Source organism: Perna viridis, chromosome 9 (assembly GCF_037379345.1).
Source record: "Perna viridis isolate PV_CMFRI_1.1 ecotype Kerala chromosome 9, ASM3737934v1, whole genome shotgun sequence".
In the NCBI taxonomy this organism is placed as follows: Eukaryota; Metazoa; Mollusca; class Bivalvia; order Mytilida; family Mytilidae; genus Perna; species Perna viridis.
The window spans coordinates 4882114-4905858 of NC_142453.1; the positions used below are offsets into that span (position 1 = coordinate 4882114).

A 23745-nucleotide genomic window follows, 5' to 3' on the forward strand; every position below is an offset into this window, starting at 1 on the left:
TATTCGCTACTTTTTATTGTAAGATTTAATGTGTGATAGTGTTTTTATGCAAGGAAGAGAACCCAATCTTTTCGGATAGCTTAAAGCATGTATTTTACACCGCCTTACCTTTACAAGTATTGTATCTATTCATGTACGAATGCTCTACTACCCACAATCAATAGTTTCACCTTTTATTTTTAAGTTTTACAAAACTAGACCGGGTCAATTCATCTGTATATATATATTTCTGTATAGTATAGACTTTTTTTTAACAACACAAGACGTCTTACAATAAGGCTTCTGGAACGTGGTTATATTGCTGCAAAATTGAAGTCATCATTGAAGTTTTATTGTCGTAATCGCGCATCGTTACAGTGTATCCATCTGCATCTTGAGAATCGATTTGTTCACTGTGTCATGGTTTTCCTTTCATATTTTGTCTACCCCGGGCTTGACTTTCTATGGGCAATTTGGCGGGAATTTCTAGAAAAACAGAGGACTCCCATCCTACCGTTGCTCCCGGTCCATGCCCTCAGTTTTGTGTCCAAGTCAACTTGATTGTTTTTAGTCTACGATTTGAAATGTTTTGCCATAAGAAATAAAAAAAAAGACAAAAGTTGCTTTACTGAGCAACAGTTCATTTGTATGCTAGAGGTTCTCCTCGACAACATATTTGTCCTTTTTGGAGGGACAGTTCCTGCAAAATATTTTAAAAGTAAAAAATGTTTAAGAGGCTAGATCCTTTGAATTTACATATCTAAATATTAAATGTTCTTTTTATTAATAACCCTAAATTTGGAGAATGGCTTCCGTTTGATTATCCATCAGAACTAGAAATTAGAGAGACAACTGACATAGCTTCCTCTGCTTCATGTTTAGACCTTCATCTCAAATTTTACGACAGTAGTCATTTCACTACAAAAATATATGGACGTTACGCGCGCTGTTCGTACTCAATTGAATAATCAGTATATATGGCCAATTTCTCCGTTTTCGTGCAAAGGAACCATTTTCTTTTGTATTAATTTTGGAATAAAAGGACATCTCGGAAAATTAACAAATTATTAGTCAAAAGGTTCATGTTTAAGCGACGCGCTTAACGATTACAACTTTCTGAATTCGACTTTTTCAGCTTGTCCCGGGTAACGTTTTTTTATTAATCATATATACTAAACTACAATTTTTATAAGGTAAAAGCATCGCCACTTTCGCGTTGCGACAATCCTGACGTTCTGTTACGTTTTTATGCACGACCATCGCGCGTCACGAGACGATATTGATCTTAAAATGATGATCAATGACGATGGTTTCCAACTTTGTGGTTAATACCCTGATATTGCAATTTGTTATACGGACTTCCCATTTAGATATACCTTTTAAATATTGCCTAGATTTTATCAGTTCGATAATTCTGTCATTACCCTTTATAATAAATATTTGAATATGAATAATTATAAATAAATCATAGAACTTGAAAAATTGATTATCCCAAGTCAAAATTAAAGCATCGTTTTAGTGTTCTACTATTACTATTATGAACTTGCCGACCGTGTCTTTTCCCTTACAAGAGCGACATTACCAAGGCAGAGGGCGCATACCCTACAAGTACACATTTGTTGTAAATAAGATATCTTTTTTAAGATTATGTATCTATATGCTATTAATAGCTTTTTCTCATTACAATTTTACTGGCGTTTGATTAATTTGTACATTAAATGTAGCCGTGAAAGCTTTAAAATGGCAAAATTCTTATTAACTTTTCAATTAAATATTTCAAGTATAAAAATTGTGTTTGAATATTGTAAAAAATGAGAAAACAAAACTGGAAATTATTTAAGGAATGAAACACAAGTAAGATTTGATTTTGACACTTTTTTGTTTTGTTTTTGTTTTTTTGTTTCTTTCTTTTTTATGTTTTTATGGTATAATTGAAATGATTCGATTCAGTCGGAAGTAAGTTGAAAAATCGACAAACAGGAAGAGGACTCATATTATTAGACATATTGTCTTTGACTTTGATGTTTAGTATGTTGCTTCTTTCAAGATGTCCTATTATAATATCGTAGAAGGAAAACTATTGACCAAACTTAAGACAAACGTGATGACTTTTCATTCAGAATTCTCAACTTTCTCTCATCTGTGGAAACATCCCTTCAGCACCTGTTTATGGAGTGTTCATATCACAACTCACAAGTTATGCCAGAGCTTGCCGAAACTACGCAGACTTTTTGTATCGCAATAGAATTCCAACAAATAGGCTCCTGGAACAGGGTTATGTTGCTACAATATTGAAGTCATCACTACAGAAGTTTTATGGTCGTCATCATGAACTCGTGGATCGTTACCATCTGCACCATGAAAACTGATTTGTTCAACGTGTCATAGTTTTCATTTTTCTCTGCCTCAAACCCGGACTTGACTTTTTATGAGCAACTCGGCGGGTGTTTCTAGAAAAGCAGAGGACGCTTACCCTACCGGTGCACCTGGTCCAAGTTTTTAGTGGAGTCCGAGTTGCTTATTTGTTTTTGTTACTTTGTGCGTATGATTTTAGTTACTTTACGTTCTTTGTTGTATATGTCTGTTTTCCATCTCCGGTCTTTGTTCCATAAAGATTTTTTATATATTTAGTCTACGGTTACTAGTTACAAAATTGATTGCGTTTTAGTCGTACTGTTCCTTTACTGTAACTTTACACTGGAATATGCAATTGTAACCCGTGTACCTTTTTATTAATTTAATTTTCCTAATCACAATATTGAACTTCACAACTTGTGTTTCATGCGGACGTCGTCTCAAGGATCAAAATATGTGACATGGATTTTCACGCTACCAACGAAATATCATGAACGGGAGGTGCATCATTTGTGTCTGTCGTCTGTAATCAATTATATTACAGTTTATTACATCTTTACCGTCTCCTTTTTCCGTCACAGTTCACTCGAGATAAAAACTAATCAGGTTCGCTACTGCTGACTGGCGATATGTGTTTATATGTAATGACTTGTGCTCATTTTTCAAGGTTTTTGTGTGTTATTGTTGTGTTGTTGATATGCATAAGGATTATAAATAGAAAAGTATGTAACTTAAACCAAGAACTTAAAATCTTCACAGACCAACACTTGCCGATTTACAAAGTATCAAATCTGGTTACATACTTCAATTATACCTGGTGTAAATGTAAGTCATCTCGTCACGTCAATAACTTAATCAGACGAGGGGGATAACTAGTTACTTGTATCATACCGGGCAAATAACCTTTTTTAGTTTCGGTGATTGAGTAGGCATGTGTTTCAAAATACCTAAGTGGATTTGGAAGGAGATAATTCAATAACCTGTTTCGAACTTAAACATTTATCAGTACAAGAAATCCAAGATTTAAGTGACAATTGTTCGAGCGTGCAAGTCTTACGGAAACATCACTTGTTAAGACGCCAAATATATATATATAGGTTTCATCATGTATCCTAATGTCTCAGCTTTCAAATGGTACCACGTAAGTTGCAAAAACATCAATGGTTTTGTGGGAAAATGCAAAATATATACTCCTACCCAACAGAAATTAACTTAAATTACCATATTTTTCAAAACGTATTTTTCAATAGCAAAACCCGTTGAGTGATAATGCTAAAAATGACTTATTTAGTATTTTCTGTTTAGTACTATCATAATCAATCTTTCTGGAGTTCTTTTAATGACTTGGCGATTGTCATAGTCATAGTTAATCAAAAGTGGCAAAAGGTGGGATTTACGATTTTACATAAAAAGTCGCATAAATTAGACTATACACGTCACCGCTTGACCAAAACGTCTAAAGAGAGATATAACAAGCAAACAAATCGGAAACAAAGAGTTATTAGTGGAGTCAAATTTGCTCTTTGTACCTGTTATTATGGTAATCTCATGTTCTTTGATGTGCGTGTCGATTTTCCCTGTCTAGTCGTTATCCTTAGATTATATTCTTTTGTTAACGTTAGAATCCTGGTTCCCTCGAATTCCCTTCTACAGATAAAACGAAACTTCCTAAATTGAAACTAAACGCCCATTTTTTTAATATTACGGTTGTAATCTCTTTCATGTTCAAAGCCATTTTTCTCTAGTCTCATATAGTATAAAAAAAGCCTAGAAACCTGCTTCTTTGGTGTCATTATTTAAAAGATATTCAAGTTTTGAAATTATCTTACTAACTTCATCCTCTGAATATTGAACATTGTACCTTTGTAGTTTTGAAATGGCTTGTACCAAGATTTCCCCAAGATGACACCTGACTACACTCCTAGTGTTATTACTAGTGTCATTATATATTTTTCTAGTGAAATGGAAATGTTCAAATCAGTATCACTGACTTAAAGGGGGTTTAAAAATAGTAACGCAAATTCCGAAACAGTGGCGACGCCTTCCATGCTTAGGCAAAGTGCCACTTTTCCGAGTTAGTAAAGTATAGATGTCAAATTATTGATGAAACAATACAACAAGAGTGTGACATCAAAATAGATTTCAAAGGACGTACATATATAAGTAAGAAGCTCTTCAAAGCTAAAAATCGTATGAAATTTTAAGTAGCTGTATATATAAGAATCATGCAAAATCTGAAAAATGTGATACACCCCAAAGAAGTCTACATACTTTTATTTTTGTAATTAAGTTGTTTTATGGGTCTATACTATGACATGTGTAATTATTCATTCAAATCTGCCTGCTCTTATGAGATAATCAACATTGAAAATCCAGCATATTCTACTGTATTTGAGCGTCATTTACATAGTTATCTCCCTTCATTTTGAAATCTACAGTGCATTCTATATAATTTTTATCTCCTAAGAGCACGTGTTATATGAAAAACCACATGTTTATTTCTGTTTACTATGACATTTCAAACGAAATATCAAAAATAAAAATATGTAGGCTTTTTATCCGTGAATCACATTTTGCATGATCCTCAGCTGGAGTACTACTTAAACAAAACGCTTTTTTACTAGGTAGGACAATTATGTTCAGTTTGGCACTTGTAAGGTTGTTAATTTATTTAGTACACTGTATGTTGTCCTGCAGGATTAAATTGTAATATTTTGTCAATGTTTTGGGAAACCCTTCAATCATGTTTTAGTCTCATATTGTAGCTTCAGTCGATTTCAAATTGTTAAGGATGTGTTTCATTTCCTATACCCCTTTCATCGTTATTAAGTTAATGGAAAGGAAATTATTTACACGTGTCCTTACACAAAGGACTTTGCTACAAAGATTACGTTATTAAATTTATACTATTGAATATTTTTTCTCGTATATAAAAGTGAAACTCTACTTAAGGTAGCTATTCAGAAACATGTGCACTAATTAAGGTAGTTAATCAAAAACGTTTGAACTAGTTAAGGTAGATATTCAGAAACATGTGCTGTAGTTAAGGTAGATATTCAGAAACATGTGAACTGGTTAAAGTAGATATTCAGAAACATGTCAACTAGTTAAGATAGCTAATCAAAAACAAGTGAACTAATTAAGGTAGCTATTCAGAAACATGTGAACGTATATATTAGTATATTGTGCTGAATTGTCTTTTTATCCTGAACTTCTCTTTTTGAGAGCATTAAGACCGAAAAAAGATTTGGCGAGACTTACAATCACTATACAGCAGTAATGTAACATTCCTTGCAACCACCCTTTTCATTTTTCTATAAATACAACAAACTTTAAATCATTTCCCACTCATGTTTCAATACCCATCAGGATAACCCTGTTTTCGAAAGTCTGAGTTAGCAGTTATTATTCCTTCTTCTCTCTGAAGAATCCCCTGGACTACACTCCCTGCACTACTGGTCATTGTGATGTTGTGTCCTTTTTGTTTTAGTCCGTCAATAATGTACTAAAACATTAAACATGTTAAAAATAGAAATTATTACATTTTTGTTTTGCTGAATCTACGAAAACTTGAAAAGCAAAACATAAAAGACAAAACCATTTAAACTTTACAGGGATTAAAACAACAGCAAAGAAAAAACATAGGAAAAACTACATTTTTTGTATTTTAAGCCAGATTTGACTGTATACTTTGATGAAGAAAGAGTTAATATACTAATCAACTTCACAAATTAAATTTTCAATGAAATGCGTACATGCTTTTTAATGGTGATGTAAGTATGTGCTTGAATAACGTTTTAAAAATGAACCTGTGGAAATCCCTCTTCAATGGTAATGTGTGCTGGAAGAAGTTGATGATGTACTCTCTTGTGGTCAATTGCTTCTTTAATGTCTAGTCCTAGTTGATCTGCTAATACCGTTACCTACAGTTAAATACTACATGTCAAGGGCGGATCGAGATATTTTGAAAAGGGGGTTCTGAGCTATTATTTGCTTTTCATCTAAAAATTTGCCGAATTTCCCCTGGATTAGCTCTCGCTAATTAGCATATAATGAAGTCTTATTTTTCCAAAATGAAAAATGTTTTAAGTTGAACTATCCATTTGAGTCCTCTGACAGTTCTATATTTTGTAATGCACATCTACATAAAATTCATATATAAATTTTCATCAAAATTCCATGGGCGGTTAGCTTACGAAGTTTTAACACGTAAAAACCTTAAATTGGATTCTCTCTCTCTCTCTTGGAGTTATCAGAAAGTAACTACATTCCTTTATGCAAATCTACATATGATACCTAACATTACTATAAACTTTCATTCTAATCTCTTGAGCGGTTTTGGGAGGAGTTGAGCTTATAAGAAATGTGAACAGACAGACGGATAGACAGACAGACGGGGTGATTTCCTCATACCCCTCAAACAAGACAGGCTAATGTACCATATTTTCTTGCCAGTCTTATCTTAGAATTAATTTTTGGTCGTTCTCTCCGCGGGATTCGATACATATACAAGAACGGAGCTCAAATAACATTTTATTTTATTGTAATGCACCGCTATGTTGTAATAGTGGTGATGTCTCGAACAAGGGAAGGTGATAGACTTTCTATTGTGAGACGCTGTGTGTCTGCTTTTAAAGTTTAAACAAGTCACTTCCTAATTGCATACGTTTTTTCAGACAGAACGATTTTGAGCATTTCATGCTTAAGAGCACCGACATATATATATATATATATATATAATTTACAAATTTGGGATTTAAAAGAGCTCAGAATCCGAGTTTATATCAATGCAGTGCACAATTTCGTGAATTCAGTATAGTCATTACAAGAGAAAAGAACTCAATGGTTAAATGAAACAAGGGCGTATCAGTTGATGTATAATATAACGAGAATGGATATGGTGAATGTCAAAGACATAACAACCCCGGGGGTGGGGGGGGGAAGTGTCAGCCTAAAGAGGAAGACCTAGGGTAAGGGACATAACATTTGAAATCAATGATATGTGTGCATCATATTCAATTTTACCAAAGCCTATAAGGCTTTCATGTTTACAGAATAAAATTCATTCAAATTACTTTAATGCTAACATGAGATTGATGTAAAATGCTGAATACAAACGTGATTTGTAAGAGTTGTGTCTATTACCTTAGGTCTACCTCCTTAAGGCCATGTATGAGCAGCTTGTACGATATGCTTACCAAAGCTGACGCTGTAGTAATTTTTGTACCTCCTGAAGCCCCAACAATCATATTGACAACTCCATCTTTGTCTACAATAATACTTGGACACATCGATGACAGTGGACGTTTATAAGGTTTTATGAAGTTTGCTGGTGATGCAGGCACCCCAAAGGAATTGACTGTGTTAGGAGTAGAAAAGTCATCCATCTCGTTATTAAATATAATACCAGTTCTACTTCCCACTACCTTAGATCCGAAGCTGTCAACGTACAGGAATATCTCATTACAATATACTGAATTCAATTTAATGAGAAAGTTGTGATTGCAAAATATATTTAAATTCATCTATGCAAAAGGAACAAGAAAAACTAAAAATAATGCTAACTAAAGGATTCACCCGCTACCCACCCATGTAAGCAAGCAAGCATATTGTCAAAGTAAAAGCCAAGTCGTCAAACAGTTCTTTTAGTTTCATCGTTCTATTATTTTTTTTTTATTTGAAAAAAAAATCTAAGAAAAAGTGAATCACTTCTTTTGCTATGGGTTGGGCAAATATGTCGATTCTATATTGAACCATTGAAGTATTATTTGTTTTATTGGCTGACTGTTTTCATCGATTTCGTATTGAACATGTCTTCTAGTTCATTACACTTTAACACGTTTAATATTAGTTGAATGACATTCCTTTTGATGCTTACCCTACCGGTGCACCTGGTCCATGCTCCCAGGTTTTAGTGGAGTCCGAGTTGCTCATTTACTTTTGTTACTTTGTATGTATGATTTTAGTTACTTTATGTTCTTTGTTGTGTATGTCTGTTTTCCATGTCTGGTCTTTGTCCCTGGATTACATTCTTTTGATTACCGCTATAACCTTGGTTCCCTTGATTACTCTTTGATGCTCGATTGACATTTTTTCTTCAGATTTGTGTTTGATATGAGTTTGTTTCACACCCATTTAAATTTGTTACACCTCCTTTTGATATCCGTTTGACATTGATTTAAAATTCATTACTTCGATATTCGTTTTACGCTGGTTCAAATATCGTTGAAATTCGTTTGATATTTGCCTACTTTTTTCCGATTAAAGTTTGTTTGAAAACCATTGCAAAAACAATTGAATGTCGAAAAATATTAACTCAAGTTATATAATTTCAACCTCATAAAGAATGAGTTTACATTTGATTAGTTTCATGAATTATAAAAGCTTTCTTTTGTATGATTCTGTCGGAATGTTACAAAGCTTAAAATTTGACATCCGCATTTTTAGAAATTCTTGCGATCGTCTGTCTACAACGCCGACGGTTGCGAGAGAATACGAGAGTACGTTGCTTTCGACCAACTGAATTTCAGAGACAATAAAGCATAATTAGGCAACAATCAATCACACGGCTAGTCTAAACAAGACACTCTAGAATGTCCCTTTATACCAATTATAATGTATTTTAAACCTATGCAAACAGAACACTTTTCTAAAAGCAGTTTTCACTGTTTAAAATGGGTGAAGACTAGAGGTTCTAATTTTCTAAAAATAAGTGCACTGGATTAAAATTCAGGTATGTACATGAAATCCTCCGAAAAGGACATATCGCAAAGCGCAGCGAAGCAATTTGAGTAGAGAAGAAACCTTCTCCCGCCCTAAATGACACTACGTTGTTACTGTACAACATCCTGTAGCAAAATAACAAACTGAACAGAATGGATCAGTTTTCTATTAAAGCTAAACAATACTGAAGACTATCCCCAAAAAAATCCAGCAGACAAAGAAATAGATATCTTAAAGAACTTCTTGATGTCGCCGCCCAGGAAGAGTTTGTTCATAATTTTGAGTACGTCATTCAATCCTATACTTGAAAAAATATTCCACTTTGTATCGCTATTTGCCCGCTGCCATTTGGGCTGGTGAGATCTGAACCCATACAACTCGGACCAACAACGAGTGCAAATGGTATCGAGCTGCATTTTGGTAAAGTCGTTGAATTGGACAATGTGGATGTGGACAGGGTTCTTGACATCTTGCTGGAAGAGACATATAAATTTAGCGTTCTCCTACCGTACATTACACATTCTCATGGCTGCCACGCACTGTCCAAGTTGATAAGAAGTAAGTACAACGAATGTGAAGACAACAACGGCAGTCATAACAATGTTGACAGCATCTATCTGTGCCAATATTACTTAAAAAAAAGAAGCCTCTTCCAACGCCCACTGCAGCACTGGGAATGCAGGCCGGTGGATTGAATTTCCGAAGACATATAGTCGATCGTAGTCCTGTTACCCCTCGCATTGGAGGAGGTTGTTAAGTAGCGTCGGCTTGCTGCAGCCTTACTTCTTTTCGACCGCTGTGATAGGGGAAAGTGATTGTGCCTAAAAGGTGCAGATTCTTTGTAAGAGATGTCGTGTTCTACAATAAACTAGTTATGAAGCTGTCCTGCAAGCAGAGTGCCAAACTCTACCTCACCGAGAACTAAGGAGTCCACAAACGCCGAAACATTTGAGGAGGGATACGCTACGCCACGATGGGCTTAGGAAGTATTCATCATATTCTAGGACCTGAACACGCAGACTTCCACCTATCGTCTCAAATTTGTCACTGACAAAGAGTTTCATTGGTCTCTCTGCGTGCCAGAACTTCAAAAGATTTATCAAAACGTATATCCCAGCGAGAAGGTTTTACTGTAGCACAGCAGAAATGGCGGAGAGGGTACCAAAAGACATTGAACTCATAGATCAGACAGACGAACGTTCAATAATGCATTAATGCTTTTTGTTGCTCTCCGTGTGTTCATTCAGCTAAAGAATTTCCTGTCAGAGCCGCTCTTTGATGTCCGTATTTGTAAACAAGAAATTGGTCCTCTTCTGTACATCTTTCGTGTTAATTTGTAAATAAAATGTCGTACATAAGAATCTAGATCAACTTAGATGACTAACCCTAAGCAAAGCGGTTTTTCTCTTCAAGTGAAGCGCTATCAGTTTATTTGTCAAGATGTTCTGTTGAAAGAGTAATCAAGGGTACCAAGGTTATAGCGGTAATCAAAAGAATGTAATCCAGGACAAAGACTAGACATGGAAAACAGACATACACAACAAAGAACATAAAGTAACTAAAATCGTACATACAAAGTAACAAAAACATATGAGCAACTCGGACTCTGGAGCATGGACCAGGTGCACCGGTAGAGTAAGCGTCCTCTGCTTTCTAGAAACACTCGCCGAGTTGAAGTTTGGTTTGGCTTCCATTGCCATTATTACGAAGCTTGGCTTGGCTTCTATTGTCCTTATGGCGAAGTTTTGTTTGGCTTTCAGCTTTCAGCTTAAATGCTGAACTTCTAGGTTTTCACTCTTTTTCTGATGCTTTTGATCTTCCTACCAAATACAGAGGTATTCACTGGCTTAAAAAGGTTCTTTTCAAGAGTCGCTTCTACTTTAATATATACCCTTAAAAAGTGTTTTCTTTATATTATGTCTTAAATCTCGCACACTCAACATGTATTCACAAGTTTAGTACTTTTTGTCCTATATTTATTAGAAATTATTCAGAAAATTCGAAGGTATGACAGACCCGGCATAATGGGATTAATTTAAATCGACTGATCTGTTAAAGTTTAAGAAAAAATTCACTCCAAGAAATCAGAAACCGGGGTAATAGTAAGCATCATTGATGAAAAAAGTTTGTTATGTTGTATTTTACTCTGAAAACTGTCCAGGATCATATTAGGTAAGTGTTCAACACTTCTGTGAAAAATTATGCTAAAAATAAATAAGAACATGTTATAACTAACTTACTACAAATTTATAGTACTTGTTATAGCAACAGCATCGCCATTCGGAGCCAGGACTGATAAATGGGACGTCCCTGTTTTAATTTGGTCGTAAAATGTAGGCCCATAGTAGTATGTCCCTTGCGTATGGTCGTCATCGATCTGTGTTCGGATTGTTTCAGCATATGATTCTGACGTCATATTAGTCAAAAGCTGCAATTAAAAAATGCATTGATTGTGTATAGTTCTGAACACCCTACCATCTTTTTCATCTACATTGTCCCATAAGTTTATCCTTACTGTATATGACTCTATATCATTACAGAAAGTAGTACCATCTGTCGTGACGTCAACGATAGTAGCGTTTAGTAACAAAAATTCAAATTTCATGCTGCCACTGGCCTTTTCATTAAACCAAATCTATGGAATAAATTCAAACTAGTATATATACTGGTAAACGATAGAGCCTGTGTGAAAGAAGTTCAAAAGGATGGACTTAACCAATCTCCTCTGCAGATCGACTACCGCACTCTTATTTACTACGTATCACTCCGCTAGCTTATAGGCTCTGCTATACATTGTGTGAAAGAGTAATGAAGGGAAACAAGATTATAGCGGTAATCAAAAGAATGTAATCCAGGGGAAAAGATCAGACACCGTAAACAGACATACACAACAATGAACATAAAGTAACTAAAATCATACATACAAAGTAACAAAAGCAAATGAGAAACTCGGACTCCAATAAAACTAGGAGCATGGATCAGGTGCACCGGTAGGGTAAGCGTCCTCTGTTTTTCTAGAAACATCCGCCGAGTTGCTCATAAAAAAGTCAAATCCGGGTAGATAAACGAGGAAAGGAAAACTATGACCCGTTGAATAAATCAATTTTCATGATGCAGATGGATACACCATAACGATCCACGAGTTCATGATGACGACCATAAAACTTCTGTAGTGATGTCTTCAATCTTGTAGTAACATAACCCTGTTCCAGAAGCATTAATGTTAGAGTTCTAGTGGGATACAAAAAGTCTGCGTAGTTTCGGCAAGCTCTGGCATAACGTATGAGTTGCGATATGAACACTCCATACACAGGTGCTGAAGGGATGTTGCCACAGAAAAGGAAAGTTGACAATTCTGAATGAAAAGTCATCACGTTTGTCGTAGAAGTTTGGTCAATAGTTTTCCTTTACCGTCGATTTCTAAGTGTAGGTCAAAATATGAAGCTGACTTCACAGTGTCTGCAGTATCCTTTATCTCAAGTTCTTTGGGGTAGTTGCGATGTATCAAATCCCCGAAATTAGGATTGTTTACAGATAATACGTCATCTATATAGCGGAAACTGAGATTAAAGATCTAGCCAAACGGTATTCTTTCTTTCTGATCAGATCAGCTATAAAGTCAGCTTCATAAGAGTGAAAAATAGGTCAGCAAGTAAAGGAGCACAATTTGTTCCCATTGGAATGCCGACCGTTTATTGAAATACACGTCCACCACACTGGACAAATATGTTGTAGATTGAAAATTCAAGCATTTTGTAAACATCTGTCTCTGTATATTTGGAAGATGATTTGGAATTATTTCTTACAAATTATGAGAAATCTCTACCAAGAACTATATATTTGTATCTATGTGTACCGTCTTTTTTGGAAAAACAACGATGTATAATGTTTTAAGTCGGGATTTTAACTGAGTATGGGGAATAGAAGTACGCAGTGTTGAAAAATCATAGGCTTTTTTTAAATGCTATTATATTCAGATAATAGTTTTGAACTGATTGTCTCCAAAAGATCCTTCGATTTTTTTCAGGATCCACATTGAATTAATACCACTACGGGAGTAACAAGTGTTGTGGTAGGACTGCAGACCCTCTTGGCAGTTGTGAGTATAGAAGTTAAAAAGGAAAAAATACTCATCACGTATCGGCGATACTGTTTCCGGTGAACTAAAATAATTTGCATATAAAGGAGGTGTTGTTTAGTACTGAGTATGACCGAGTCGTGAAATCTTTGAAATAGCGAATAAACGCTCTGCACAGAAAAAATATGTTTTAAGTAAAACAAAATAGTTTTGTAGTTTACATCTAGGAAACATTTCCTTCTAAAAAGTATCAAATGGATTACTCTTTGTTCATGACAGAAAAAAATCATATTTTTTTTGTGGGGTACATTTGTTGATCAAACACTTACCTTTTGTAGTTCGTCCTGGAATTCCTGGCTTTCTTTGTCACCATCACCAAGATGGGTTCTTTTCGCATAAGCAAATTTGAAGGCTTCCACAATTCTGTGCCACGTCAGTATCTCTCCATCTCTTGTGCTCATACTTTCATTCGTTAAGCCATATCCTATACAACATGTTCTGTTACAAAATCTTATACACGCGATATTTATGTATGTGTGTAATTGTATATTGATATTCCTTAAGGTCTCAATAAAACATGTGAATTGACCATATGGGTAAAAAAAAAAGTTTCATCAAAGTGCACTGAATTATTTTGGGTGAGTTTGGCTTACGACCTATCAACATGTAAACGTTTAAGTCAGGATATTTCTCATAGGACAAATTGGCTATAAATACTAACATCATTGGTGTCAGAATAAAGTATTATAAATGAGTATATCAGTTTATCGGGTTTTAGCAATAAAACTGTGAGAAAACATAAAAATAAATCGAGTACCGACGATCTGAAATGTTTACGATGAACTGGTAAACAGCTCTACTTGACGGAGGAGGAGAGAAAACATAAAAATAAATCGAGTACAGACCATCTAAAATGTTTATGATGAACTGGTAAACAGCTCCACTTGACGGAGGAGGTGGAGAGAAAACTGTTTGATTCTTGTTCAGTGTTACCACCAAAGGATCCTTCTTTATTGCAATATAGTTTGCTAAATCTTCTTTTGTGATTATACCACCTGTAAAGAGAAATTTGTAAAAAGGAGGAAAAATAATTCATCAACAAATCAATCAATCGATGTACATGCAAGAACATGTATTTCAAAAGTTCTTATGACAAGAGTTTTTAGCGTTACGGAAACCCTTCTGGCCTCCCCTTCCCTTTCCAACGTGTTTCATTATGTTCGAATTTCATAAAAAAAAAGGATGAAAATGACAACATTATACACTTAGCAAATAATGTAAAAATAATCTTAAGGTGATTGGAAAGTCAAAATGATTTTGAGTAATCAAGGGAACCATGTGATTCTAGCGGAAATCAAAAGAATGTAATCAAGGGACAAAAACCAGACATGGAAACGGACGACCACAACAAAGAAGTAAAATAATACATACAAAGTAACAAAAGTAAATCGGACTCCAATAAAAACTGGGAGCATTGACCAGGTGCACCGTTATATAGGGTAAGCGTCCTCTGGTTTTCTAGAAACCCCAAGTTCTAAAGGTCAAACTGAATTTTTTTTGGTTGGAAGTGACTACACTTAAAAAGAGTGCGTCAAGAATGGTAATAAAAATGTACTAACAACCACGGAAAAGTGTAAAAATTCAGTATGACCGTTGCGTTCTCGCCTTTATTATATTAAGTGTCCAGTGCAGACTGGAAACACGATAAATAAAACCATTCAAAGATCGAATACAATAGATACTCGTCACAATGAATATCTCTCATCGAACCCAATCGAATGTCTGGAGTTTTCTACGTTGTGACAAATATCAAGTCAATCTCTTGTTAGTTTTACTTATCGTGATGTACGATGTCTGTTTCCTGTCACTTCACGCAAAATCACAACGGTCATACTGAATTTTTACGGGTTGGAAATGACTACACCTAAAAATCAATAGTTGAACACTGAATAAATACGGTACATTGTTATGTCTTTAGATGAATGTTGATACTTAAGATAAATTACCGAATGTTTATGAAAGCTACTGATCTCGGTAACAGCGTTTCTGTGTTGTATAGGCATACATGAGATATAATTTACGAGTACAACCTTCTATACTTTAATATCTTGCGCTGTCATTTAGGAGAACAAGAGGTACGATTAACTGTTAAAAGTTTCATATAATTTAATTTGATTTGCAACAAGCTTTCTGACTGGCTGCCCACTTCTGAGTAAACCAGGTCATTTTGTATAACCTCGTAATCTTGGTCTGCAATCTGCGATTTAAATAATCCAAAAAAAGTGTTTTGATTGCAAATTTATTTTTAACATTTGGACTGGAATCCATTATTGAATTACACGGCATGTTTAACTTGGTTTCGGCCAGTTTACATATTAAAATAAACTCGCCATTTTTGCTGTAAACGGCTGCAAACAAAGTTACTTCGAATAACCTGTTGATTTAGAGTCATTTTAATTTTTTTTTTTTTTCAGACAAGAAAAATAGAACAGACGATACTTAAAAGTGCACTAATAAAAAAACACCGTTTCCTGAAATTATTAAATCGAATTGAAATCGAATTCAACACAAGCATAAAATAATTGAATAAAAATAATGCTTGCCAGCTTCCTTTATGTCAGCGACAATGTCTGCAGTAAGACTCCCGTTGTAGAATGCATCGGGACCCTCTTCAGCAATGGTCTCTAATGTCTTTGCTAGTTTCGGTCTCCTAATTATTTCTCCTTCTTTGTAAAATGTGTTTGTATCGTTCTTATACAGTAAATTTCTGTTATAAAAAATGAAAGTAACAAGTTTTTTTCTTGGCTTCCGCCGGTAAAAATGTGTTTTTCAGGTATTTTTTTTTCTACTGTCAAAATAGTCCTGTTGAAATTAAAGTGAAACTTGCATTACACGGTCTTGCAAATTTTCAACAACATGTGCTTCGGTTTACATTTTATTTAATTTGTATCTAACTTTTTGATATTTTTTGGTTCTGTACTTATAAACTAGGTTATTCTGTACACTCATAACAACTTCACTTTGAAAATTGCGATGACATTGTCCACAAACAGTACATGCAAACAAACAAAAACGATTTGATTGAGGTTCTCCTTGATTTAAAAGATGACGCTTGGACATTAAGATTAAAATCACAGATTGTTTTAAAAATTCGACCAAGTAATGCTCGCATGTTCTAGTTAACTACAGCGTAGTCAAAACAAAAAAAAACCTTATTTACTAAAGGAACAAACGGGTGATTTTATAGGGATGGGGCATGAATGAAATTTAATATAAAAGGGCAGGATCCAGATGTTCCTGTGTTACAAAATGACACTAAGGACAAGCCATTAATAAAAACAATCAAAGGGCTGGATCTCTATCATTTCATTATTTATATAAAAAAGTTTGGTGCTCTGCTGATGAAAAAAGGCAAAACTATATTTTCTTACAATGAAACGGCGGGATATAAATTATTCTACTCACCCCACCCCCTAAAAATCAAAAGGTTTCTCCACAAAAGCAAGCAAAGCTTGCACTGAATGACCCATCTCTGTGAAAACAATTTAAAAAAATAATGCTAAAGAGGTTCACTTACTTCAAACCAGGGAATTGTAATATTATGTCTTTCTTTGAATCAATAGCATCCGCTACTGGCTTTCCAAGTGCCATTCCATCACGGCACATTTTTATGGCGGGCTGGAAGAGTTCTCGCCACGGAAGGTTCCCGCCATGTTGATGAGCAACCCATAAACCTTTTATTTCTCCTGGTATACCAACAGCTAATCCGCCTAAAATATATCAAATCTCATTGATATTAACTATGAAACCAACAGAAACGTGTTATGAACCTATGATTTTTTATATTTACAGTTTTGAAAAAATCTCGATTCTGACATAAAATATCTCTACATTTCACGTTGGAACTCAAATTTCCGAGTATACTAGTATTCAAATGTCCCTTGAACGCTTCCGTCAAAAAAGATATATGAACAAAAAAAACAATCAACAACCTTGGTGTTACTCACAAAAAATGAGGTTTTTTTTTATATCTTTATCAGCGTATAAATAAAGATCGACCAATCAAAAGTTGCAATAAAAACAATAGACCTGTTTTGTCTGAACTGCAGAGTACTCTTTCTGCATGCCTAATATATACTTCCGCGAGGAAAATTCTTTTGTATACTACCAAGCCCTGATTCTCTGAAGTATGTGTCACTCATGCTCAGTTAAACAACTGCAGACAGATGTAGTATATTTACATGCATTCCATCCTCGGAAACCCAGGGTGACTTTTGATGCTTACTACTCGATCATGAAATGGCAGACGACGGAAGCACGTCTGGGTTTCCGAGGATGCATTATATCGTCACAAAGAGCCGTATTCTCAATAAGTACCTTCTGTAGAAGATCCCATTCTGCCACTGTACATGGTCTCGTTGGCTTCTGCGGGGGCCATCTCGCGGGCCATGATAACGTATGCTGTCTGATTCTTCCTAAAATGACACACATCATTTTTAATCGTTGTTGTTGAGATTCTCACATAGTTTCTATTTCATTTATATTTAATATATAAGGATGGCAACAAATTACGGAACACTAATCCGATCAAGTCTAGTCCAAAATAAATCTAACAAAATTAATACTACATCACCGCGGTAGCTGGTACCGTAATAGCGTTGGCTTGGTACAGGCATTTAAAACGAAATAGGGGGTAAATCTAGGTTTAACAGTGCGCCAAACACACCTTTTCTTTTGCGGTTAGAATACACCAGCCCAGTTCGAAAACAGTTTCTATTTTATTTATGTTGAAACTGACAAGTTTGCGAAATATGTAGTATTCTTAAGACGTCTGATCGGTTTTGCACTCAGTCGGAATATAATGAAAGATACTGTATAACCCGTAGTTTTTCACGGAACGAAATTTTTGCTGTTTGGTTTAAAAAAATTACGTTTTGTTTTTGCTTCTTAATAAATCTTTATTTTTGCGGTTTTTAAAAAGGTTAATGGTTGTAAAACTATATTGTTATTAATCTTGACATATTTTACGATTTCGAAATTTAGATTGTCGCAAAAAATTCTTGTTATGTGGCATGATCATGCTTTTTAGACTTACCGGTTGTATACCGTCATAAAATTGCCTCCTCCGATACCACAACTGTGGAAATGGTACACGCACTGACACAGAATAGTGGTAATGGCAGCGTCAACAGCAGACCCGCCCAGTCTCGCCATGATCTCACTGTTTGAAAATTAAATAAAAAAAATTAAAGTGATATGGGTAAATATTTTTTTAAAATACACTAATCGGAAATCAGTATGTTTTCGTGAATTCGTAGACTGTCCTTTTAGTAAATGATGTCATGACAATAAAAATGGATAAAGACATTGGGATTAATTTTGTAAGGGTCTTACCTAAAATCCAGATATATTTTATTTTAATTAAATAGAGTGTAACTATTGGTAATCAGCAGGGCGTGGTGAAATGTGCACATGCAAAATAGAAAATTACGCAGAAATTGCTCTTATTTTTTTCAATAACTGTAGTAATTTCATGGTAGTGAATGACGAGCTTACTTTCCAGTCTCCTGTGCAGAGGGTATTCGCTATTTCAAAGCTTTGAGCCTCTGTCACATTCAATGCTACACCCCGCCTCTATATTCAAGTTATTACAGTACAATAAAACAACTTCCCGTATTTGCAATGAGTAGTGTTCATTCATGCCCTGTGATTTTTTTCACATCTTGTATAGCAGAGCCTGGAAGCTAGCAGAGTGAAGTGTAGTAAATCAGGAGGCAGTTATAGGTCTGTGGAGGAGATTGCTTACGTTCCCGCAGTAGCACATGGTCCCGCATCTGATGACACCGCAGCGTATCGGTAGCGCCCTTCTTTGGAATGGGACACAAATATTGGTGAACCCTGTGTCGTTTGCGTGGTCGATGGTGTCGTTTGTTTTGTTGTGTCTGGTGATTTCCTTGTCTGTCCTGATTGAGCGTTTAATACAGTACAAGCGTTGGAGTCTTGTGTGTCGTTCCCATATAATTTGAGACCTAGCACGACACCTAGTGCTACGATCAAGGCACAAATCAATAAAGTAGAAATAATGACCATACGGTTTGCTGACACATGGCGGCTGAAAAAGAAAATCAAAGACTGAAGTCTTCGAAGTCGCTAATTGTCAAGTATTCTATGGGACTGATTTTGGCTTACTTTCAACATCTGAAATAGCACAAATGTGATATGCTCTAAAATCGGGTGACTTCTGCTAGAATCATGGTTTCATTGATATTGTTACTCTTTCGTAACCGTGATGACCCGAATGTTTTTCAGTGAAAACAACTGGTAATATATGATTATGCAATTCATATGCGAATGTAACGTACCGAAATTACGAGTGCAAGAAGTCGCTAACAATATTAGCGACTTAAAAAGACTTCTGCAGTCTGTATATGCAGCGTTACGATTAATCCATTTTCAGATTGAAGTTATTTTCAGCTTGGAAGGTGTTGGTTAAATACTGCTTCAAAAATCGTAAATCCTGAAAATGTACCTTTTTAAATATGTATGTGCTGTTTGGCCTAAGAAGTTGTATATGGAAGTTAGCATTGCTTAAACTTTGTTATTTGATATTTATCTCGATGTGATTTCAAATTCAGAATTTACCAATAAAAGTCATTTTGTGTTTATATGTGCTAATTTACGGTAAAAATAACCATATTTATGGAAAGTCTAGTGGAAACCAAGAGAAGTTAATTACTTTAGACTGAAAATTCTAAATATTTACCAGATTATTTCAATATTCGAATCATTTGCTATTATGAATGCCTTTAAATATCGGCAAAAAAATACCGAAGCGTCAGCAATAGGGTGATTCAAAACGTAAAAATCACGGCCTAAACATGAACACATGAAACAGAGGCGATTTTAGGGAACTACCATTTGATTTTTATGGGAGGCTAGGATCAAGTTTGAAATAAAAAGACACGATTGAAATATTCAAGAAATGAAAAACCAGGATCAATTATTATTACCCTAACATTTTTGTTTATATTAAAAAAAAAAGGCAGGACAAAAATATTTCTCAACATAAAATGGCAAGGAAACATTGAAACATCCTAGACCCCGCCATAAAAAATCAAAGGGTTGTTCCCTAAATGAGGGAATTGCGTGATGCTTATGTGGAAGGAAGTCACCCCATTTCCTTATGATTCAATTTACTGTTTTGACGTGACCATTTTCATGAACTTGTTTATAAAACGCATTTACAATAAGCACCATTTTGGAAGCAACATTATTACACGGTTGATATGGAATTAAGCTACATATGTACATATGGATGTAAGGAGAGGCGTGAAAATCATGCTTACTATTTAACTATTCAACTGCATGACGAAAATGAAAGTGCATATAGACTGTTACTGGATAACCTATATCGCGAATTCTCAGTCACGCTTTGAAACAATTTACATTTGGTCATATCTAAACACTTGAAATGGGAAAATTCTATGTCACGCTTAGAATAATTAACTTAATTGATGATGTTAATATCTTCTCTACATTAAGTCGAATTCTTAAATCTTTCAGGAAGTTACAAACATGCATCTGATCAGCAAAAGTTATATGTTTTATATATATATCTCACATTTTTTTACTACAAATTGTTGCCTTACCCAAAATTCATTTTTTATTGGACCTCAAATCAAGAATGGAACACAATGGGTGAATGGATGTATTCTAACGGACAAAAGAAAGATACACTCATGAAAAATATATATATATATATATTTCAGTTGTTCTATTTCCAAGATTAATCATTACACGTATAATGTCATGATTTTTTCGCAAAGTTACAAGTCTATTATAGTGATAAGTTTAAGAAAAAAATTATAAATTTTGAACAATTACTATATTTTCCTAAAAAATTGAAATATCAAGAAAAACACACTACTGATGAATGCAGGAAACCTGATTAAATTTTGTGACATTTTGATGCTTTTAATTCATTTATAAAAGATTGTGATGGAATTAATAGGTTGGTTTTTAAATGCACTTTTCTCCCTCTACTTCATTTTTGGGCAAAAATTTTAACTTAAATTCATTTAAAAAATGTGTTTACCCTGAATCTTTGGGAAATGATTTATCTGAATTTGAATTTTTCGTAGGGTTAACAATATTTAAAAACGTTTAAAACGCCATCATGATATGACACGGATTTTTTTTTCTTTTTTTAACATCCCGCTGTTGATATAAGGAAAATACCTCGACCGATTAAGATATACGAATATACAAACGTTTATTTCTGCAGGAGATTTGTTTTCAGATGGACGACAGAATAAGCTAGGAGATTATATGAATTGAGATAAACCTTGTTTAACTTGCAATTTTATAGATTCAATTGGAAGTTAATTTATTCATTATTATATATTTATCTTCGTCACATTATGAGATAAAAAATAGACTTTTCAGGGTAAATTAATTGTGTCATCCAATAAAGTCTATATAAATAAGTCAACATAGTACAATGTATAGATTGACAAATATTTTCTAATTATTTAATGTCTATCCTAGGATAGAAATAGGGGCGCTAAATCGACGAATATTTTTTCCAAAAAAGTCGTATTAGAGTAGAGAAGAAGCGATGAAATTTTAAAGAGTGACCCAAATGCGCTTCCATAGAAAATTTTAAACCTGTTTGTTTGTTTGTTTGTTGGGGTTTAACGTCCGAGCAGCAATATTTCAGCTATATTCAGACGATGAACATGAAATGGATGATAATATGAACATGAAATGATGATGAAATGAAAAAGGAATGGGACGCAAGGACAATGGGGTCGACAAATTTTGATTGCCACTGAAAATAGGGAGAGGTGGGTAGGGTCGGGTAATTTAGCCTCCTTTGGCGGAACCCTATGGTTCCTTCTCCGGGAGAATACCACAGTAGGGTTCTTTAACCTGCGAGGCATCTTTCCCAACACGGTGCACCACTATGGTTTGCGGTCAGGTTTTCCGTATTATATCCTGACAACCCCAGCATGTAACACGCCAGGGGTACCCCATTTCACCGCCTGGGGCACACATCCCAGTTGCTCTGTGGGCAGAGTGCCCTAGCCCCCGGCTAGGGTTCTGAGCACTATTTAGTCGCCTTTTACGACAAGCTTAGCGCTGCTGCAGGCCTATTCTTTTAACACCCGGACCTGCACGGGGCTTTTATACCTGAGTTTGATTTGACCAGGTCGAAAATTCCCCTAATTTACCTGTATAAGGTTAATGAAGTATATTAAGTTAGGGAAGGGTTTGGAAACGTAGGGATAAAATGAAGAAAAAAAAAATAGATGACGAAGAACCCCATAATGTTGAGCAATCAAAGGATAATTCTGCAAGAAATTCAAACTTTGAACAATTATGTAGCCAAATATTTTCGAACCACAGAGCCAAAAATTAAGGTCTATTCGAACTAATTAACTCTAGGAACAGTCAAGTGGAATAGTCATAAAGGAAAGACCGTCATATATAACAAAAGGCAATATCAATATGACAATGTCACTTAAAATGTTTAAATCTATGCATAGTGTATAATCTCGTCTGCAATGTTTCTGTTCAGTATACTAGTCATTGAAGAAAGGCGATCAAACATAAATTATAAATTTTGAAAACAATTTTCATGGCAATTATTAATGTCAGGACAACCAAAATGTTATGTAGAAGAACTTGGGATGAGGAAAAATTGTCAATCTTCCTCACCCACGCGGATCTCGGTGAATAGGGTCACGTCCAAACGAACCCAAGCGCAATACATAAGGCAGGGCTTTCATAACATTGATTGATAAAACTTGCTGACCCGATAATATATATACTATTTAATATATGTTATAGGGAGATGTAAGATGTATCGAATGAAATATGGTATACACCGATTTCAAACCAACCAAATAAAATATGATAAATGTGAAACAAACACACAAGGCATGAACAAGCCCTATTATTAATGTATATTTCTATTACCTACTTTGCCTTACTTAAAGGCATCAAAGTTTGGCTATAAACGCCATAAATACGTCAGTCGTTTGTTCAATAATTTATTCGCTCTTCAATTCTATTGGATTCACCACCTTCAAATGTTAAATAAGTCTTAGACTAGTATTAATACCACAAATGTTGAACGTACCCATTTTTAACACCCAAACTTACCCCATGGTAGTAGATTTTCCTATACTAAATTTATCCCTCATCAACAGAAGATTTCGGAGGTATTAACTTCCTGTGTGATCTTGGTATTTTTCCGCTCTGTTACAACAAAGTGTATCCTTTTAAATCAATCCCCGCTTAAATATGAAAGATAACTGAACGTAAATGATATATTAAAATTCAATAACTCTCTATTCCCTCATATAAATTGTAAGGTTTCAAAAGTATTGGCACTTGAAGAAAAAAAGTACAAAAAGTAAAGTTGAATGAAAGCAGCAAAGACCGTTGTCCATGAAATGCAACTATATTACCCAAGGTTTGGCGATTTTAGCTTCCACTCGAATATTTCCAATGATTTCGGATGTCCTGTACGAAACGTCAAACATTTAATCTTAAATTAGTAGCGAAAATATAAACTTCAAATGCTGTGGGTAACACTACCAGAA

The 23745-nt window shown here is 34.8% G+C and overlaps 1 protein-coding gene across 1 annotated transcript; it reads right to left on the reverse strand.

Moving 5' to 3' along the window:
- Nucleotides 1-5437: 5437 nt before the first annotated feature.
- On the reverse strand, nucleotides 5438-23455 carry LOC148606406 (glutathione hydrolase 1 proenzyme-like). The gene is made up of 12 exons (XM_088546005.1): nucleotides 23303-23455; nucleotides 18942-19247; nucleotides 18231-18356; nucleotides 17513-17610; nucleotides 16713-16905; nucleotides 15739-15902; nucleotides 14041-14190; nucleotides 13465-13619; nucleotides 11298-11485; nucleotides 7533-7773; nucleotides 6144-6257; nucleotides 5438-5839 (listed from the first exon to the last, which is right to left on the reverse strand). Exons 1-12 carry the CDS (start codon nucleotides 23341-23343, stop codon nucleotides 5690-5692), a joined length of 1926 nt encoding a protein of 641 aa, XP_088402131.1. The 5' UTR covers nucleotides 23344-23455; the 3' UTR covers nucleotides 5438-5689.
- Nucleotides 23456-23745: the final 290 nt, after the last annotated feature.